The following is a 21,556-nucleotide window of genomic DNA, read 5'->3' as shown; positions in this document are numbered from 1 at the left end:
GTCAGAGCGAGGTCCACCACCTGTGTTCTTTCAAAGTCATGTGGGGAAACACTGAAAACTAACCATTCAGTAAAACAAAGCAGAAGCTTTGGCAGCTACACCAGCTTTTTAAACTGAAGAAATCCTCACCTGAGCGAGATGGACATTGTGGTTCCATGAAGGCCACTGTCTGTCCGGATGGTCAGCTTTCAGCAGAACGTCCAGAACCTGTTCCTGAGCGAGAATGTTCTCCTCCTCCTGTTAAAATAACAATTAAAAAGAGCTTCACTCTGCGGGAATGAATCTCAGTGAACTACCGCTCTCTGTTAAAGTGAAGGTCAGTGGGATTTACGGTCAGTCAGGTGTAGCTGTACCTGCAGTATTCCTGCTGTGCGGCCCAGGATTTCCTCCACAGCTCGGAGCTCCTGCTGCTCCTCCAGCTCCCAGTTACCCAGAGACACGTCTGATAACCTGCACCACACACACACCGTCCGCAAAACAGCTTAAAGAAGTGCTTTATTATGCATCTATAAACATAAATGCAGTCATATTTCACAGTTAATGAGCATTACATTCATAACAATGTACATAAGTTAGCCTTAATGAAGTTAATCAACTTAACGTGAGCCTATAAACTCATTAACATTAATCTATTAGCTTTATTAACATTAACCCCTTAGCCCTTAGCTTTTTCAGGGGCAATCGTGGGCTGGAGGTTGGGGAACCGGCCCTGTGACCGGAAGGTCGCTGGTTCGATCCCCAGTGCCGGCAGTCCATGACTGAGGTGTCCTTGAGCAAGACACCTAACCAATTGCTCGCCGGACACCGTGGATAGGGCTGCCCACCGCTCCGTGCAAGTGTGCTCACTGCCCCCTTGTGCGTGTGTGTTCACTAGTGTGTATGTGGTGTTTCACTGCACGGACGGGTTAAATGCGGAGGTGGAATTTCCCCGTTTGTGGAACGATATCCCTTTGTTAACGATATCCTATTTACTTTATGGCCAATAACCTAATAACATGCTTTATTATCGCTAACCTATCAACTTTATCATCAACACTAACCTATTAGCTTTATTATTGTTGACCTATGAACACACACACACACACACACACACACACACACACACACACACACACACACTTTCCTGCAGAAAAGGTTTTAGTTTTAAACCTAGTGAAGGTTTTAAACTAATCAGACGCGCACCTGTTACACGTGTCGTGTCCGACATCATGCAGGTCGTACGTGTCCCACAGAAGAGTGGGCGGGGCCTCTGCTGTACTGTCAGCCCCGCCCTCTGCTATGGTGCTGGACAGAACGTTCCGGATGGGGCTGAACTCCTCCTCTCGGAATCCTCCATCACCATCCTGCGGCACAAACATCAGCCAGACTGCTGAGTTTATTCTCTCACACGCGCAGTGAGGTTACACTGACACTGGGGGGCGCTGCTGAGCACTGAGCATGGCTGGAGATCTGAGCCAGGGTTACCACACAGCAGGACACTGCAGAGCAAACTCCACACTGATATTCATACAGCAGAACATACAGAAACCAAAACCACCGTTCAAACTAAACTAGAGCTGCTCGTCTATTAATACAGTAATGCAAATACAGAATTAATAATAATAATAATAATAATAATAATAATAATAATAATAATAATAATAATAATGCTCCTTTTTAGTGCATGTAAACACAGCTGGGCGATGAGGCCCTAAATGTTATCACGATAAACAAAATTCATATCGGTCTATATCGATACACATCGCGATGAATGTTGAAAGCTCGAGGCTGATTTTCACTCCTGGGTGGTTAATCACCATTTTAAACCATCCTTTATGGTGGGAACATGATAAACACTCGCCAAACAGCGGAACATCTCACTGATCTGTCATGGGAGAGCGGGAAGAAGTGCCTGGTTGGCTGTTTTTACCAGCTGGAAAAGCACGGCCGCGGTTTTTGTAACGGTCCTAATTTAAGAAAGCAGATTATTTGATCTGTCTGGAGACGAGGCTCGGCCATCCCGTCACACACGCTCGGCCAAAAACAGCGCTAAACGGTTCCTCAACGTCAGCTTAGTCCGAACATCAGCTGATTCGGCACATCAGTGATGGACCACACCATCTCAGTCCCAACACAGCCATGACAGAGCCCACACAGTATTCAGACGCCAGCCTAGCCGATGCCCGGGTTTCTCTACTCCATCGTAATAGTTTAAGGGGTGAACCACAACAGATCAACACCAGATAAAACATGCCTGAGCGCTGTGACGGTGCTGTAGGTGAGAGGAGCAGACGCCTCTAAAGCCTGTTAGGATCTAGAGAAGGAGGAGAGTTCGCTACACCTCTGATGACGTCACTCTGGCTCGGTCACAGGAGAGCAGGTCGCCGGTGGCGCCACTCAGACAGGGAAACTCCACGTTTCAGACGCTGCTAAAGTTCATTTACTGACCCTTTTTTACTCGGCGCCTCCACTCCCTCAACACGTCAAACTCAGAAGTGCGCCCTCTCCTGGCGAAAGCAGAACAGTGTCGCGTTTCCTGCAGTAGAAGACACCACCAGGGCTGAACGTGGAACTTTCCTCGATAGAGCGATATCACGATAATCATCGTAACCGCTTTATCGCCCAGCCCTACATGTAAACAATAAAATTATTTAAAATTATTTCAATCACTTTGTGAACAAGATCCATCAGCTAGCGCTCACGGGTCGAACGTCAATTATTTCAGGATTACCCTCCTCTTCCAATCAGGCAGAAGCTGTATTCCGACTGAGGCGTTTACATGGACATTCCGACTGAGCCATTATTCAGATTATTAACAGATTATCAGGCTGCTGATCAAGCATTACGTAAATAACCGACAAACTGCTAGTCATTTTAAGAAAATCTATAAAGCTGTTCTCCATCTCGGAAATCTTTCAGCATCCATCAGTGCAGGAGATCCTTCATTTCCCGATTTACATCCAGAACTTCTAACAATGCTAAGCTCCTCATTTCTCCTGATGAGTGGGCGATTCAGATATAACTCAGAAATTGGGCATCCAAGATGATGAATTCATCCAAGACTGATGGAACGCACGGAAAATCATCCAGGGAACTGCCATCGCCTCCGCATGGAGCCCCATAGACGGGCATTTCTTTCAATGTCACTGAATTATTTCCCTTAGTTGATCAGATTATTCAGAGGCGTTCATGACAAGCGGTTAAAACCAATGAGGGCAAACCAACAGGGAGAGATGCAGGACCCTGATTAACACTGGCGATTACTATTATAATAACCATCATCAATTATTCATATGTTATTACTATTACAGCGATTTTGATTATCGGAGAACGGACAGCTCAAAGAAATGGAAGCAAAACACCAACTAGTTGACCAGGAGTCAAATTTGGGCCTCCAGAGGTTTAAACCCGCCCGTTTAACTGTTTATACACAATATAAGTCCAATATTTTCACCAACAATAAGTTGGGCGTGTAGCGCCCTCTGCTGTCTGTGCATGTTCTGCTCCGAGACTCTTATGGTATACAGTGGATTTTGCAGTGCATGTTATCTGTACACTTTAATTTGTGATGCATTGTGGGTATTCGATAGTGAACTATAAAGGGAACGGCCCTGGAACCCGGCAGACGCCTCGATTGGTCGACTAATCGAACGGTAGCCGTCGGATTAACTCTACGGTGCTCCAGGTCACGTCTGAGGAAGGTCTGAAAGCATTCCACAGATTAAGGTGACCACCCGTACCTTCCGTTCGGGGCTGTGGACGCAGTCCGTCTGAGTGGGCTGGTCACGACAGCGCTCTGAAAGGCTGGGGCTCTTCGGCGCCCTCTGCAGGCCAGGAGAGCTGGGGCTGATGGTCACTGTGTAAGAGTTTTCCAGGTCGTCCACCGGGAGGCTCAGCCAGGGGTTTCTGGGCAGCGTAGCTGACCGCTGCACCTTTATCTCGAAGTTCAGAGAGTCTGCGCTTATCCTGGGGATTATATGGATACTGGCTTTGGAGGAGTTATTCCCAGCAGGGCCGCGGTCAAGCTCCTCAGAGTCGGACACGCTGGACACGTTCTCCTCACTGATCTGCAGCTGAGGAACCTTCAGCCTGGACAGAACACCACGACATCAAAACCAACGACCATCAATTTACACTATTGTGACAGGCGGAAACAAAACACACTTAAATCTGGAATCACTTTCAAATAATTTTAATTAATTATACAAAAATGCAGCTCCTTATTGGTGTAAATAAGCAGAAAACAAAAGAAAATAAATTAATGAATTAGAAATTAATTTTATTTAATTAATTTGTGAACAGGATCCACCGACAGACGGCGCCAAGATTTTTTTACTTTTTCACATCATATTAGGATCATTTTTTATATTTCTCTGGAACGTGTCTGGATTTATACTGTTCCAGTAATAAATAATAAATATCGTATCGTCATTATAAACATTAAAATTAATCTTTAAAACATCGTCAAAACACAGATCATGCTTCAAGTACGAGCGCTAATCAGATCAGCTGTTATTATTGATATTAGAATCGAACTTCGCTCCAGATAAATATCAAACGCTGACCAGCAGAGGGCAGCAGGGCACCTCTGACCCTTACCTGGACGTGATGTCTCTGCCGCAGGGCATTCTGGGTAAGCCGTCAGGCCCCTCCTTTCCCGTGTCAGCATGACCGCTTCCTGCTCCCTCAAAGCCGGAGTCGAAGGAGCTGAGCGACGGAGGTTTTCCGGCGGGAAGCACAGAGTCCGGCGTCGACACTGACCGGAGAAACGGAGCGTCCTGCTTACTGAGGTCAGACTGAGACGGTCCGAGAGAGCGAGAGACGAACCCAGAGTCCGGCTGCACCTCGGCACAAACGCTTCTCCTGGGAGTCAGGTCAGAGGTCACGGTCTCACGGCTGCCCCTCAGGTATTCGTACTGCCACTGCAGCGCCAGCTGGAGGTCACGAAGGGTCGCAGAACCAGGAGAGGTCAACAGCTTCCTCAAGTTCATGCACCTGCAGGGAGAAGCGGAAATCCACAGCGATCAGAACGCGAGAGGAGTTAAAGGGGTTAAGAGGAATCCCACCAGATCCCACCACAATTTGCATAATTACAAAGTTGAGATGTCAACAAACAAAACAAAACAAACAAACAAACACACACCTGTGAGCGAGCTGTCTGCCCGCGGTCTGCAGGCCTGGGTCAGGTATGATGTTAGCCAGGTGCGCAAGCTGGACCAGCTCCTCCACCTGAGGACAGGTGTGCACCCTGAGAAACGACTCCAGCGCAGGTTTCCACTCTCGCCCGGCCGACACGTCGCCCTGAACGTCACAGCAGGTCTCCCACAGCAGGTCCTGCAGGAAGCTCTCGCACACCGCCAGACTGTACCAGCTGTGGATCTAGACGGACGGGGACGGGAACAGGGAGGGGGACGGTTTTCAGTCTAATATAAGGCTCAGATTTTTAATTAAGAATCCCGTTCACCTCAACACCACCACCACCACCGCCGCTGCTGCTAACCTAAATAAACTGGGATTTCAGTGAAGCTCGCGTTCAGTCGACTTCAGGCGGATTTGATCTGTTAATTAACTGTAGCAGTGGTGGTAGAGGCAGTGCGTGTGGATGTTCTAGATAACGTTCAATGAGCAGCGTTAGTGTTTGCTGTAGCAGTGGTGGTAGAGGCAGTGCATGTGGATGTTCTAGATAATGTTCAATGAGCAGCGTTAGTGTTTGCTGTAGCAGTGGTGGTAGAGGCAGTGCGTGTGGATGTTCTAGATAATGTTCAATGAGCAGCGTTAGTGTTTGCTGTAGCAGTGGTGGTAGAGGCAGTGCGTGTGGATGTTCTAGATAACGTTCAATGAGCAGCGTTAGTGTTTGCTGTAGCAGTGGTGGTAGAGGCAGTGCGTGTGGATGTTCTAGATAACGTTCAATGAGCAGCGTTAGTGTTTGCTGTAGCAGTGGTGGTAGAGGCAGTGCGTGTGGATGTTCTAGATAATGTTCAATGAGCAGCGTTAGTGTTTACTTTGCTGTAGCAGTGGTGGTAGAGGCAGTGCGTGTGGATGTTCTAGATAATGTTCAATGAGCAGCGTTAGTGTTTACTTTGCTGTAGCAATGGTGGTAGAGGCAGTGCGTGTGGATGTTCTAGATAATGTTCAATGAGCAGCGTTAGTGTTTACTTTGCTGTAGCAGTGGTGGTAGAGGCAGTGCGTGTGGATGTTCTAGATAATGTTTAATGAGCAGCGTTAGTGTTTGCTGTAGCAGTGGTGGTAGAGGCAGTGCGTGTGGATGTTCTAGATAATGTTCAATGAGCAGCGTTAGTGTTTACTTTGCTGTAGCAGTGGTGGTAGAGGCAGTGCGTGTGGATGTTCTAGATAACGTTCAATGAGCAGCGTTAGTGTTTGCTGTAGCAGTGGTGGTAGAGGCAGTGCGTGTGGATGTTCTAGATAATGTTCAATGAGCAGCGTTAGTGTTTACTTTGCTGTAGCAGTGGTGGTAGAGGCAGTGCGTGTGGATGTTCTAGATAATGTTTAATGAGCAGCGTTAGTGTTTGCTGTAGCAGTGGTGGTAGAGGCAGTGCGTGTGGATGTTCTAGATAATGTTCAGTGAGCAGCGTTAGTGTTTACTTTGCTGTAGCAGTGGTGGTAGAGGCAGTGCGTGTGGATGTTCTAGATAATGTTCAATGAGCAGCGTTAGTGTTTACTTTGCTGTAGCAGTGGTGGTAGAGGCAGTGCGTGTGGATGTTCTAGATAATGTTCAGTGAGCAGCGTTAGTGTTTACTTTGCTGTAGCAGTGGTGGTAGAGGCAGTGCGTGTGGATGTTCTAGATAATGTTCAATGAGCAGCGTTAGTGTTTACTTTGCTGTAGCAGTGGTGGTAGAGGCAGTGCGTGTGGATGTTCTAGATAATGTTCAATGAGCAGCGTTAGTGTTTACTTTGCTGTAGCAGTGGTGGTAGAGGCAGTGCCTGCGGATACTGCTGTACTGAAGTTCCACCGCTGATCTAAACTCGTTCTTCTGCTGTTCCAGTTCCTCTACCCACGGTTCTCCAACACAGCGCTCTCCCACAGTCTCTGCTAACGTGTGGATTACATCCTCTGCACGACGCACCAATGCCTAGAACACAAAACAAAAGGTTTAAGGCCAGGGAGGTAACGATGCGATTTTATGAAGATGTCACTGGATTTTTAATATTTTCTGCGTTGGTGTTTTTGTTTACAGAGCTCTGATTATATTAGTGGCTAACAACAACTATTAGAGCCAGGCCTTCAGTTTAGGCTATGAATGTCAAAGCTCAGCCAAATAAACGAGGACAAACCGCCCGACAGTAATGCTCATCTCTACTAGCACCTCTATGGGATTTTGAACAGTATATTAGCGCTGGTACATGTGAACCTTTGGCTGTTCTAGATTAAACAGACATTTGAACCTTGTATAAGTCCTTCAATGTGTTTTGACATTATTATATCTGAGCTTGCATGTTTTTGTTAGTGACTCTCCTGGCAGAGCTGCTGCCGCTGTTCAACATTCCTAACAACTATTTACATTTTACATTTACGGCATTTTGCTGGCGCTCTTATCTAGAGCGACTTACAGTTGAATCATTTTACACAGGGAGGCCTAGGTGGTGTTATGAGTCTTGCCCAAGGACACTTATTGGTGTAGTGTAGTGTAGGGTGCTGCCCAGGGGGGGCACTGAACCCCAGTCTACAGTATAGAAGGCAGAGGTGTTACCCACCACACTAACCAACCACTATATACCCACTACACTAACCAACCACTATATACCCACTACACTAACCAACCACTATATACCCACTACACTAACCAACCACTATATACCCACTACACTAACCAACCACTATATACCCACTACACTATACCAACCACTATATACCCACTACACTAACCAACCACTATATACCCACTACACTATACCAACCACTATATACCCACTACACTATACCAACCACTATATACCCACTACACTATACCAACCACTATATACCCACCACACTATACCAACCACTATATACCCACCACACTAACCAACCACTATATACCCACTACACTAACCAACCACTATATACCCACTACACTATACCAACCACTATATACCCACTACACTATACCAACCGCTATATACCCACTACACTATACCAACCACTATATACCCACTACACTAACCAACCACCAACTAACCGAAACACTGTCAAGACTACAGCTCATATTTCACAGTCAGTGATGTATCTAGAACTTCCATAAGCCTATGTTTGATGCTTTATGGTGTTTTGGTTCCACCCACTGTACGGAACGTTACCATAGCGTGTGTGTAAACAGACTCCTCGAACTCCAGCCTCAGGGTTTCAGCTCTGCTGCCGTCGGGAACCTCCTCGGTCCTGCAGCACTGCATGTTCTGACACAGATGCGCCATCTGAGACTCGATCTGGGGGGTGGGGGGGGGGGGGGGGGGGGGGGGTGACCAGAAGAGCTTATTTTTAAAAGTTTTTTTTTTTTTTTTTTGGTGTATTCACAAAATGTTTTGTCTGCTACCTGTTGAGCTTCTCTCTGAAGATTGAGGACCTGCAGCTGGACGCGGGCTTTGGCGAACGCCTGTTGCCATAGCAACTCCACCTTCTCCACTGCCGCCGTGATTCTACAGGAGCGAGAGTAAGAGACAGAACTCCGTCAGCTCCACTGCTCGTCACTGCCACTGAAGGCCGTGCTGACTGATCTTTATCTTTTACTTTTCACTGTAACAGACATACAGCGAAGGGGGAATCTCAACTCCCTACCACTAGCGTAACCATGGAAACGGGTCCAACACAACAACAGAAACGAGGAAAGCGTAATAACGGAAGAGGGTAGAGCGTAACTATGGAAACGGGTAGAGCGTAACTACATAAATGGGTGGAACAAAATTATGGAAACAGTATACAGTAACCATAGAAACCTTTGCAGTGCAACCATGTAAACTAGTTGTGCAAAACTATGTAATAGCACACTGTAGCCATGGAAACCAGTGCCATAAAAGCATGGAAATAAGGTAAGGCATAAATGACTACAGAATCACAGAAACTGGTTCTTTGAAACCATAAAAAAGGGGTATTGTGTAACTATGGAAATCGAAAAGTGTCAAAACTACTGGTATACTGTAACCATGGAAACGAGTGCTAAAAAGCCATGGAATTGGGTGTAGCAACCAACAGTGAATGTAATATAAGAAAGGAAATGTATGTAACTGGAGTGAAATCCAGGTGAGTTAGAGGAGTTATTCACTGTGTGTGTGTGTGTGTGTGTGTGTGTGTATGTGTGTGTGTGTGTGCCTTTCGTAGTTGTGCAGCATCTCCAGCGCAGTCTGTGTGTAGAGATGTGTTCCCACCATGGCCTGATAGCTCTGATCACTCTCAGGAACACGGAACTTCTCCAACACCAACTCACATGTCCTCAGCAGCTCATCCAGACCCAGATCACTGAGAGAGACAGAGAGACAGAGAGACAGAGAGACAGAGAGACAGAGAGACAGAGAGACAGAGAGACAGAGAGACAGAGAGACAGAGAGACAGAGAGACAGAGAGACAGAGAGACAGATCATTTTCACATGGTCGACCGGGGAGGCTTTTCATTTTTTAAAAGAGATTTGTCTGTTATTTTAAAGTGTAAATATCCTGCTTTCATTAATATTATTTCCCTCTTTTATTTCCATGTTGTTCTATGTACCTGTCAGTCACAACTGATTTTGCATAAATTAAAACGTGCCGTTTTGTCCCCTTAAGACCGGTATGCAAATGAGCTTTGATTATTCCAGTTGGCCGGCCTGTTCTGCGGGGCCACACGGCCGTTAGCTGAATAAGCTGCTATGGGTAAATTATGATAAATGTTACCATTGCATTTTACACACGTTCAGTCTATATATGAACAGTAAGCTGCAAAAACAATCGATCCATCAATAAAACTCATTTAAAATTGAGCTGGCCATTTTGATGAGCAATAGTGTCAGGACTGTGCTGGAAGGTACAATTTCTTGTCGATCACCAGCATCTGAGCACCTTCCTAGTCCTGCAGCCCTCATGTTTACACAGACTGCACTGTTAAAACACAATGACGGGCTCTTTAACCTTTTCTAGGTCACAGCACCACTTGGCTTCACTCAAAGCCTTCACTTCTGTTTTATTTAACAATTTTCAGCCATCAAATCGTCCAGCAATGCAGTGATGCAGTGCAGTTAGAAGCCTTGACATCTCAGGATTTGATTCCCGCAAACCGTTTTGTGACCCGTTATTCACAGCAGTGGCCATCGTCTCATTTACAGCATCAGCACTGAAGCTTCTTCACCTTCAAAGCCTTTCCGTCTCCACAGAGACACCACCACCCAAAATGTGGTATGATAACATGAACTCCTCCGTTCTAGACTCTGTCACTCTGAGTCAGTAATTAACAGGTACTCTAAAAAATCTTTAGTGTTTCCTTTCAAACAAGGCTGAGCTCAAGACTGCAGGCTAAAGTATGAGGGAACAGCGCCCCCTTTAGTTTGGGTACACCGTTATAGGCTAAAGGGAGTTGAACGTTATGCGGTTAAAGTTTAAAGGTCCTCCTACGCGGGCTGTTCAGGCTGCATCCTCTCGGATCGCGCAGAAGGGTCCGGTACCGGATCAGATGAAGCTCTGTGAGCGTTACCTGCGTATGTGCTGCAGCTGAGCGTGGTTGGTGGAGCAGAAGTGAGCGAGCACGTCGGGGTCAGTGGGAACCGGCAGCGTGGAGACCGAGTGAAGAGCACTGATGCACTGCGGCAACCTGCGGACCACCGCCACGAACTCCTGCACAAAACTGTCTATCTCCTACAAACAAAAACAAACAACTGGTTTGGGAAATGAAGGGGGTCTGACTTTAGCACAGCACTGCATATGGCATATAAATAATATTCTAGAAGAACATTTCCTTGGTTTTCTCTTTAAACACAGTTGCATGTGATGCATCTCGTTTTCCTAGACTGTTCTTTGGTGAAGCCGTTCAATTACAACACCTTATGGCTCAGTTTAGAGAGAAATACCTTCTGTTCCACTAATTAAACCCCTGATGTTTTGTAGGCAAAAAGTCTAAACTGTAAATAAATAAATTATAAACCTACAGGAGAAAACATCCAAATGCAACTCGTCACAGTGACCTGAAGATTTAAACGTCACAAACGCACCGCACGTGACTCAGGAGCAGAAACTCTACAGCCATGAAAACATCAAACGCATCAAAACGGGAAGATTTCACAAACAAACCGCTGGAGTCGTCACCTTCAGCTGCGCCTCGGAGAAAGAGCGAGAACCGCAGCGCGGAGTCTCTCCATCACCGCTTGAGCTGCTAATGAGGCGGATGCGTGCGTGGTTGTGGAAGTGCGTGTCTCCAGGGAAACGGCAGCTTCAGTAACGAGCTGCAGGATCAAAGCGCTCACGCAGGAGATGACGCAGAACTTTAATTCAGAAGAAAACAAAAGCCTGAGTTTCGCCTGCACTTACATTAGACTAACAAAAGAACAAATGAAGTGGACGGCTCACGTCCAGCCAACCGGGACGAGGAGGCGGACGGCCGGCGTCCAACCAATCGGGACAAGGAGGCAGACCACCCACGTCCAACCAGGATGCCCATATTCAACCAATCAGCACAAAAAGGCAGGACCACCCACAACCAATCAGAACGAGGAGGCAGGACCACACGTCCAACCCATCAGGACGAGGGGGCAGGACCACACGTCCAACCAATCAGGACGAGGAGGCAGGACCACACGTCCAACCAATCAGGAAGAGGAGGCAGGACCACCCATGTCAAACCAGTGAGGACAAGGAGGCGGGCCCACATTCATCCAATTAAGCGGCGGGCCCACTCACATCTAACCAGTCAGGATAAGGTGGACCATCCAAATCCAACCAACTGGGAAGGGGAGGCAGGACCACCCACACCCAGTCATGACAAGGAGGCAGAACCACCCACATCCAACCACAACAAGAGGCAGGACCACCCAAATTCAACCAATCAGGTGAAAAAGGCAGAACCACCCACATCCAGCCAATCAGAATAATGAGGCAGGACCACCCACATCCAATCAGAGCAAGCAGAAGGGACTGCCAACATCCAACCAATCAATGAAGCAAGGCCAGACAGACCACACCCCCCAATGTGTTTTTAAAAATAAATAAATAGTTTATACTTTAAGATAATCTTTCTGCATCTTGGGCTGCGTCCACACAGCAGGTAAAAGTGGCCCGAATCTGATTTGGTGTGATTTGGAGCGATGATGAAGTTCCAGTGGTTGACCGCTGGACACCCACAGTGTTCGAGTTCGCCGTAAAAAGGGCTGGTTATTCGGGCACGGACACTCCTTTAGTTCACGTCCTCAGATTCTTTAAAGGCCGCAGACAGACAGGCTAAACCGACCGTCTGCCATCCGCCTTCAGGCGTCACCCAGGTTCAGCTTTATTGAGACTGTGTCTTTGCCCTGAATTAAAACTAAATTTAATCACAGAAAAACTCAATCAGTCCGTTTAAACAACCTAATCAACATGTATCCATGTTCTGATGATGGCACTAACACCTTAGATCTAAAACTTGGACTACTCAATATAAGATCACTAAACTCTAAAGCAGTCGTCGTAAATGAAATTATAAGCGATCATAAATTTGACTTTTTCTGTCTCACTGAAACGGGTTAGACCAGATGAATATTCAGCTTTAAATGAAGCCACGCCTGTAGGCTATAATTATGCACATAGGCCAAGACTATCAGGCAAGGGAGGTGGAGTCTGTATAATATACCAAAATACTCTCGATATCAGTCAGAAACAATGCGACACTTTCACTTCCTTTGAGGTCCTCTCTATTCACGTCACAAATCCGGTCACAAAAAAGACGTTTTCATTATTTAACATTTACAGGCCACCAGGGGGCGACTCTGAATTTATAAAAGAATTTAGTGACTTCGCTGCAAACCTGGCTGTGTGCAACGATAAAGTAATAATTGTAGGAGATTTTAATATTCACTTTGAGAAGGTAGACGACCCATTAAAAAAGGCATTTATCTCAATCCTAGACTCTGTTGGTTTTACCCAAAATGCAGCAGGGCCGACACACGACTGTCGTCATACGTTAGATTTAGTTTTAACACTAGGTCTTAACATAGACAAGCTGAATATCCCACCGCAAACCACAGCGATCTCCGACTATTACCTAAATTCATATGAGCTACGACTGAGCCATAATATATATACGTCCCCTCGTTATTCAACAAAGCGCTCAATAAAACTGTTTACTGCCCTACAATTTATAGAAAATCTCCCAGAGTTATCAACCCCAGTCTCCACTGCATCAGACCCAATGGAACTAGATTTACTAACCGATTATTTAGAAAATACCTTCAGATCCACTTTAGATTCTAAAAAGAATAAGGCAGAAAAAGCCGCGTGGTACAACGATAAAACCCGGACCTTAAAACAAACAGCTCGGAAATTAGAGCGGAAATGGCGTCAAACCAAGCTGGAAGTGTTCCGCTCTGCCTGGAAGGACGGCCTTATAGAGGATAGAACTGCCCTCACTGAAGCTCGCTCAGCATATCTGGCTTATACTTATAATATAAAACACTGATATAAAACAAAACACAGCTGCAGAAAAGAGCCTGAAACTTCACTCACTCCCTGAATTTCTGGCTCACCTGGTTTTTTTTTTTTTACATTCTTGTCCTTCCTGGAATTCCATAAAGCTGCTTTGTGACAACATCCGTTGTAAAAAGCGCTACAAATAAATTTGATTTGGAAATTTGCATTTTTATTTTTATTTATTTTTTAGAAAGTCCCCCACAACTCATCATCTTCACCCAATGTGGTGGGAAAACCACAAATCTGGCAACCCTACACAACACAGCAGTGAGTGAAACACACACAGGAGGAGCTCGGCGGTTTTCTGGTTGCGGAGGAAGAGCAGCGTGAAGAACTTGTTAGAGCAGCTAACACACATCATATGACTGCACGCACACGCACACACGCGCACACACACACACACACTAAGCAGTGTCCGACTTGGCCAGAGCTTCAACTTTTACAGCTGCCAAGTGCTCACACACATTACTGTCTCCTGAGCAGCGATGCGTGTCTGTGGATCACATGATCCTGAAAACACGCATTCAGCCCTGATGACAACAACCACCATCTACGGGCCAACACACACACACACACACACACACAGGAGAACTTTCTCCATAATTAACTGGTTAAGACAAACAGAGCAGTTTGGTGTGAAACGCTCGGTTCTAGATAAACTGAGTCAGAGCCGTTCCCAGTGGTGGTGATGGGAACCAGACGTCCCTCTAAAAGCTCCTCACAGTGGTGGTGATGGGAACCAGACGTCCCTCTAAAAGCTCCTACAGAAAGTTCCTACATGAGCTGGTTCTGAATTCACTGCCTGATGACTGAGACGCTGTTTTATGAGAGTTTAGAGAACTTCAACTCCATTCATGGTGGAGGGAGACATGCAGGGCGCTGTGCGGCAAAATAGTCCCCAAAGAAAACCCTGTTCAACATAAACACTCCCTTACGGTGAAATAAGTGGGTGGAACGCCTCTGTAAACAAAACAAGGTCAATCTAAGCTCATGAAGCAGGTTAACTGGTGCTGACCTTAACGAAGCTGACCCAGCTGCTGTGGCAGTAGATGAGATACCCTCCCAGACCGGCGGTCAGCTGGCTGCGGTCAATGTAGTTCCACAGTTCACACACTTCTTTAAGGAGAACACACTGAACGGAAACACAGGTCAGATTATTTGAATGTGCTGAATTGAGACTTCGCTGCACTGTAGTGACTGAATGATGAACTCCGTCCACTGGTACTCCGATCAGAGCCGTTCCACTTAGACAGATGTGCTGACGGTACCTTGTAGGTGGCGTGTGCCGAGTGTTTGGTTTTTCCTGGCAGCAGGAGCTTCTGCAGCAGCTTCAGAACATCTCTCTTTCTGGGCTGAACCACATATACAGAGTGGACTGTCCGCCTGTGGAGCTACCAGAGGATTCAACAGATTAACCTTCATAATCAAACGATCATTAACCATCATACAAACTATCAACCTAACCCCACCGACTGGCCTTCCCGGCCGGGCCGAGCCCGACGACCGGCCTTCCCGGCCGGGCCGAGCCCGACGACCGGCCTTCATAAATCAATCTAAACAATACATAAGCTTCAAAATTGTTGCAGAAATAAAAGAAAAGAACAAAATACGAGACGAAAAACGACAGAAAAATCAGAAGCTGACTAACAAATTCGGAGCAGGAGTGCGATAATTAAGGCATGCAGTTAGCTCCATGCTAATTCCACTCCTCGTTAGCCTCAAAGCTACAGTCCTAAAACTAAAGAACCCAAGTTTAGACATCAAACGGGCCTGATGGAGTAAATGGTGCGGTAACTGGGTGAACGTGAGTTTGGGCTGAACCAGCGCTTTAATCAGTCTGAGAAGACATTTTCCACATCAGAGCGCTGGAGGCTTCGCTGCTGAACGCCGTGTGAACGGAGTGGAAGTGTGGAAAGTCTCTGCAGCGATGCAGGGCAGATAAGAGCGCTCAGGCTGAACTCTTCATTAGGTAAGTGAAGGCATATGACCCCCCACCCCCCCCCCACCTACCCACGCATGTGACTCCTCACCCTCCTCAAAACCCCCCTAACCCTGTTAGACACATACAGAAATGACGCACGGGCAGCGCAGCGAACTCAACAGCAGCCTCAGAACAGGAGGCTCTTCAAATCAGAAAGAAAGGAGTTACATAATGAGATTAAAGGGAGAGAGACGTGACGTCACTCCAGTAAGAAGAGCAAAAACATCTGAGAAAACAATGAATTCTTTAAGCTCAAACTACAATAATCTTCAGTTTGTGACCTTTTCATCGAAAAAATAATGTTTGGTCAGTAATGAGTGAAGAGCCGTTCAGAGCGGTTTGCTGTGAAACGTTCCATTCCTGCTCACAGTGGTGGTGATGGGAACCAGACGTCCCCCTACAGAAAGTTCCTACATGAACTGGTTCTGAATTCACTGCCTGATGACTGAGACGCTGTTTTATGAGAGTTTAGAGAACTTCAACTCCATTCATGGTGGAGGGAGACATGCAGGGCGCTGTGCGGCAAAATAGTCCCCAAAGAAAACTCACTATTCCAGATTTTCCACTGTTTTCCATCATCAACATTCCATATAAGCTCAGAAGACTCGTGTAGGTTCTCTGGTGGTTCTGGATGGTAAATAAAGTGTCTATATCTGTGTTGTAGTCATGGCGACGCCTGGTTCCCATCACCACCACTGTAAAGACGTCTGAACCAAACCGCTCTGAATCAGAGATTACAGCTCACGCTCAACATGCCTGCTTCTGCTGAAACATTCTGCAGGAATATAAACTCGGGCAGGATGAAGTGCTTTAAGGGAGTTCAGTGAGGTCTGAGCTGTGACGTCTGAAGCCCTCATGTGCTCCGTCACGCCCTGAAGCAGCAGCTGAGCTCCAGTGAGGATGTGTTTAATACCTCCAGCAGCAGAAGGCTTTCAGCCACTCGCCTGGCGATGCCGAGGTTCGCCTCCCTCAGATCAGCAACGACCGACACCAAACGGTCCTCTTTACTCTTACTGCAGGGGGAGAACGAGGACATCAGGACAGCACATCTTCATTTGTTTCTGAAATATGTGCACACAACTTGACCAGCGTACTGCAGGGGAAAGTCCACAGACCTTAAGTTTCACTGCTATGAAATCCCCGGTGGTTGCTATGGTGTTGCTATGGCAGTTTTCTAAGATGATACTAGGCCACTGTTATGGAATTCCATGTGGTTCTTGAGGTGCTAGGCCAGTGCTGTTATCCCAGATAGTTTACTAAGGTGTTAGTAAATTGCTGGCTACTCCTATGGAATCTCAAGCAACTGTGAAAGTGTTGCTAGGCAGTTGCTATGCTATTTCAGGTGGTTGCTAGTATGTATGAGAGACTGTATGTAATAAGTGCCTTTTAGAGGTTAAAGAAAAGCACAATAACTACACTACAGGAAGCGTAGGGGGCGATACGGCTTCTACCGTTTCATTTAAAAAGCTCTATAATGTTCATATGATCCACACAGTCGCTCTGACAGACTGTAATACACTACAGGAAGCGTAGGGGGCGATACGGCTTCTACTGTTTCATTTAAAAAGCTCTATAATGTTCATATGATCCACACAGTCGCTCTGACAGACTGTAATACACTACAGGAAGCGTAGGGGGCGATACGGCTTCTACTGTTTCATTTAAAAAGCTCTATAATGTTCATATGATCCACACAGTCGCTCTGACAGACTGTAATACACTACAGGAAGCGTAGGGGGCGATACGGCTTCTACTGTTTCATTTAAAAAGCTCTATAATGTCCATATGATCCACACAGTCGCTCTGACAGACTAATACACTACAGGAAGCGTAGGGGGCGATACGGCTTCTACTGTTTCATTTAAAAAGCTCTATAATACTCATATGATCCACACAGTCGCTCTGACAGACTGTAATACACTACAGGAAGCGTAGGGGGCGATACGGCTTCTACTGTTTCATTTAAAAAGCTCTATAATGTTCATATGATCCACACAGTCGCTCTGACAGACTGTAATACACTACAGGAAGCGTAGGGGGCGATACGGCTTTTACTGTTTCATTTAAAAAGCTCTATAATGTTCATATGATCCACACAGTCGCTCTGACAGACTGTAATACACTACAGGAAGCGTAGGGGGCGATACGGCTGCTACTGTTTCATTTAAAAAGCTCTATAATGTTCATATGATCCACACAGTCGCTCTGACAGACTGTAATACACTACAGGAAGCGTAGGGGGCGATACGGCTTTTACTGTTTCATTTAAAAAGCTCTATAATGTTCATATGATCCACACAGTCACTCTGACAGACTGTAATACACTACAGGAAGCGTAGGGGGCGATACGGCTTCTACTGTTTCATTTAAAAAGCTCTATAATGTTCATATGATCCACACAGTCACTCTGACAGACTGTAATACACTACAGGAAGCGTAGGGGGCGATACGGCTTCTACTGTTTCATTTAAAAAGCTCTATAATGTTCATATGATCCACACAGTCGCTCTGACAGACTGTAATACACTACAGGAAGCGTAGGGGGCGATACGGCTTCTACTGTTTCATTTAAAAAGCTCTATAATGTTCATATGATCCACACAGTCGCTCTGACAGACTGTAATACACTACAGGAAGCGTAGGGGGCGATACGGCTTCTACTGTTTCATTTAAAAAGCTCTATAATGTTCATATGATCCACACAGTCGCTCTGACAGACTGTAATACACTACAGGAAGCGTAGGGGGCGATACGGCTTCTACTGTTTCATTTAAAAAGCTCTATAACGTTCATATGATCCACACAGTCGCTCTGACAGACTGTAATACACTACAGGAAGCGTAGGGGGCGATACGGCTTCTACTGTTTCATTTAAAAAGCTCTATAATGTTCATATGATCCACACAGTCGCTCTGACAGACTGTAATACACTACAGGAAGCGTAGGGGGCGATACGGCTTCTACTGTTTCATTTAAAAAGCTCTATAATGTTCATATGATCCACACAGTCGCTCTGACAGACTGTAATACACTACAGGAAGCGTAGGGGGCGATACGGCTTCTACTGTTTCATTTAAAAAGCTCTATAATGTTCATATGATCCACACAGTCGCTCTGACAGACTGTAATACACTACAGGAAGCGTAGGGGGCGATACGGCTTCTACTGTTTCATTTAAAAAGCTCTATAATGTTCATAACGTCCAGCTCGCTCTCAGTATCCACACCTGTGCAGGCGCAGGAAGTATCTGATGAAGTCGGCCGACTCCTCCTTGGTCAGTTCAGACACCAGTTTATCCTGAGACTCCGCCGGGAACACGACCAGAGGGCAGCCGTGCTGGTCAAACGCACCTGTCGGCACAAACACAGCAGCTCTGAGTGTCGTCCAGTCTCAAAAACAGGGCTTCATTTGTGTTACACTGTTGCAGAACTTGTTGAAGCCCTGCGTCATTTATTAACTGGGAGGAGCTTAAAATTCACTAAATCATCCATTCTTTTGTATATTATGCCATCTTTGCCGAGTCTGGCAGGCGGGAAATCTTAAAGGACCCATTTCACGGCAAAACCTGCTTCTCGTTCAAATAGGAGTTTAGTGTAGTTTGTAAATCACCATTAAAGTTTCAAAGGAGCGTCATTTCCTCAGTCCATACACGGAAACCAGGCTGTCCATGCAGCCTGCTTTAAATCCAATGTTTTGTGAGGTCACAAAAACCCACACATTCGCATATATTTGCCTATTCAGCCAGCGGCTTAGTCCCGCCCATTCATACAGACATTATAAGGAGAGTTTCAAACTAACTCAGCCAATCAGAACAGAGCTCATTTACACATCTCAATCTTAAAGGGACAGTAAGAAAAAAGTCTGCTAAAAAATAAAAGTCATGTAGAAATTAGTTTTGAACTTATTGGTACACAAAACCACACAATCGCAATGAGTGGATCTCAGGGTCTCAAAATAACTACTACAAAAGGTAGGAAATGGGCCCTTTAATGTAACTTTCATATCACACGCACACGCACACGCGCACGCAACCAAAGAAATGAAAACGCAAACAGCTCACCAGGGTAAATGACCGCACCGGAACGGAGGACATGATCCTGAGGCAAAACCGGCCGGGTGGGCATTTCTGCAAGAAAAAGTAAACAACCCTGCACAAGAGCTTTACTCCCAACACCTGTAGTTACAGACAACGCAACACTGATAAATGCCACAGACACACACAGACACACACAGACACACACAGACACACACAGACACACACAGACACACACAGACACACACAGACACACACAGACACACCACTTCAGGACCATTTCAGTTGGATTATTTGATTTATACACTTCTAGACTGAAACACACGCTTACAGAAAGGCTCAAGGGTTCTATCGTGAAGGGAACGGCTCCACCTGGAAACAATCGTTCTATGCAGAACCACTGGCATGCTTAAATGGTTCTTCAGCCTGATGGCGAATGTGTTGCATAACTTTCTGCATAGAACCAAAAAATGGTTCTTGTGGTTACAAATGTCAAGGCTATAACAAAAGAAGAACCTTTTTGGTGCTATAGGGATCCATTTTCAAAAAGCTTCTAAATAGAACCATATACAGCCCATATGAAGAACCTTTTCACCATGCAGGGAACCATAAAAGCATGCAAATGGTTCTATATAGCACCAAAAAGTTCTACTGCGGTTACAGGGTCAAGCCTGTAACAACAGATGAATGTTTCTGGTGCTTTAAGGAACCTTATTCAAAAACATTCTATATAGAACCATATACAGCACATTCTCCATCAATATGAAGAACCATTTCACCATGCAGAGAACCATTTAAGCATGCAACTTGTTCTAGATAAAAGGTTCTGCTGTGGTTACAATGTCAAGCCTTTAACAACAGAAGAACCCTTTCTGCTGCTACATAGAACCATTTTCAAAAAGGCTCTGAAGAGAACCACACGCAACACAATCAAATGCAAAACTGAAGAACCTATCAACCATGCAAAGAACCATTTAAGCACGGTTCTATATAGAACTCCTGGTTCTGAATACTAAAGAACCCTCTTTAAGAGTGCTGTTAGAGAGTGAGACCAAGTTCAGTGCATTCACCGCCTCCCCTGGCTGGTTACAGGCCTTCTGCTGGTCAACTCCAGTGATGGTGTCCGTCTCATGTCCATCAAACCAGCTTTAAAGACGCGTTAAAAGCCGCTCGCTTCTTTTTCACGATGCCAGTTTTCCAAACATCCCATAACATGGAGCACATCCGCCGTTATTCCAGGATTAACGCCAGTTTTCCCTCTCTAACCCAACGGGGGGGGATTTCTACACGCCTGGCAACCCGGCTCCGTCTCTCCACCGCACACAGCGACCACGCTACGAGGCTGAAGTTCGAACTCCCCCGTTCCACCTTAAGTGGTGCGGCGTTACGCTGCAGTGTTTAAGGTGGAACGGAGCCAGAAGCTGAGCTGACCTCACCAAACTGACATAAAGAGGGCGAAGACGCCGAAACGCACTCAGAGGAGGAGGAACCGAGGTTCTGCAGTTCAGCGCTCAACAGTTGTGGGTTCTCCCCTCCTAAAGTGGGTTCTAGAGCAGAGCGCCGTGTTACCTGCGTTAGGCTCGCTCATCTCGGCGCAGGTTCTCGGACAGCAGCAGCTCCAGCGGGTTTACTGCGGGTCGCAGGCCGCTCCGGCCCCGCTCTCCGCGGGACGGACGGAGATGCTCCGGCTGGCCGCCATGGTGGAGGGAGTGAGATGGAGAGAGGGAGTGAGATGGAGTGAGAGAGGGAGGGAGGGAGGGAGTGAGGGATAGAGAGAGGAGAGGTGTAGGAGGAGCTGCTTTATCAGCTCAGGCCCTGCAGGGCGGAGACAGCAGCGGCCAAACACACTGCAGCTCCACACTCTCTGTTCACTGCACACAGGGCAGGCTTTCTATCTAGAACCTGTTTTACTCACCTTTTTACTGCACAGGCTCGGATGGTTCTTCAAGGG

General features: G+C 46.3%; 1 protein-coding gene across 5 annotated transcripts in view; it reads right to left on the bottom strand.

Annotated features, from left to right (window-relative positions):
• Window positions 1-21,345, bottom strand: part of LOC108411439 — a 33,386-nt gene extending 12,041 nt beyond the window's left edge. Inside the window, exons 1-17 of one of the 5 annotated variants that reach the window (XM_017683004.2) lie at window positions 21,175-21,345; window positions 19,633-19,698; window positions 18,799-18,922; window positions 16,486-16,585; window positions 14,860-14,982; window positions 14,607-14,723; window positions 10,632-10,792; window positions 9,281-9,427; window positions 8,508-8,610; window positions 8,275-8,400; window positions 6,891-7,070; window positions 5,123-5,358; window positions 4,579-4,974; window positions 3,720-4,068; window positions 1,183-1,343; window positions 354-450; window positions 130-237 (exon numbers count right to left, since the gene is read on the bottom strand). In XM_017683004.2, the coding sequence (XP_017538493.1) occupies window positions 130-237; window positions 354-450; window positions 1,183-1,343; window positions 3,720-4,068; window positions 4,579-4,974; window positions 5,123-5,358; window positions 6,891-7,070; window positions 8,275-8,400; window positions 8,508-8,610; window positions 9,281-9,427; window positions 10,632-10,792; window positions 14,607-14,723; window positions 14,860-14,982; window positions 16,486-16,585; window positions 18,799-18,922; window positions 19,633-19,698; window positions 21,175-21,193 (2,613 nt within the window). In that variant the 5' untranslated portion in view covers window positions 21,194-21,345. The other 4 variants (XM_037537444.1, XM_037537443.1, XM_037537445.1 and 1 more) reach the window with 4 other exon arrangements.
• Between the last annotated feature and the right edge of the window lie 211 nt (window positions 21,346-21,556).

Source organism: Pygocentrus nattereri, chromosome 4, assembly GCF_015220715.1.
Source record: "Pygocentrus nattereri isolate fPygNat1 chromosome 4, fPygNat1.pri, whole genome shotgun sequence".
In the NCBI taxonomy this organism is placed as follows: domain Eukaryota; kingdom Metazoa; phylum Chordata; class Actinopteri; order Characiformes; family Serrasalmidae; genus Pygocentrus; species Pygocentrus nattereri.
Note: the sequence above shows the minus strand (reverse complement) of the source record. Positions and strands in the feature narration are given on the sequence as shown.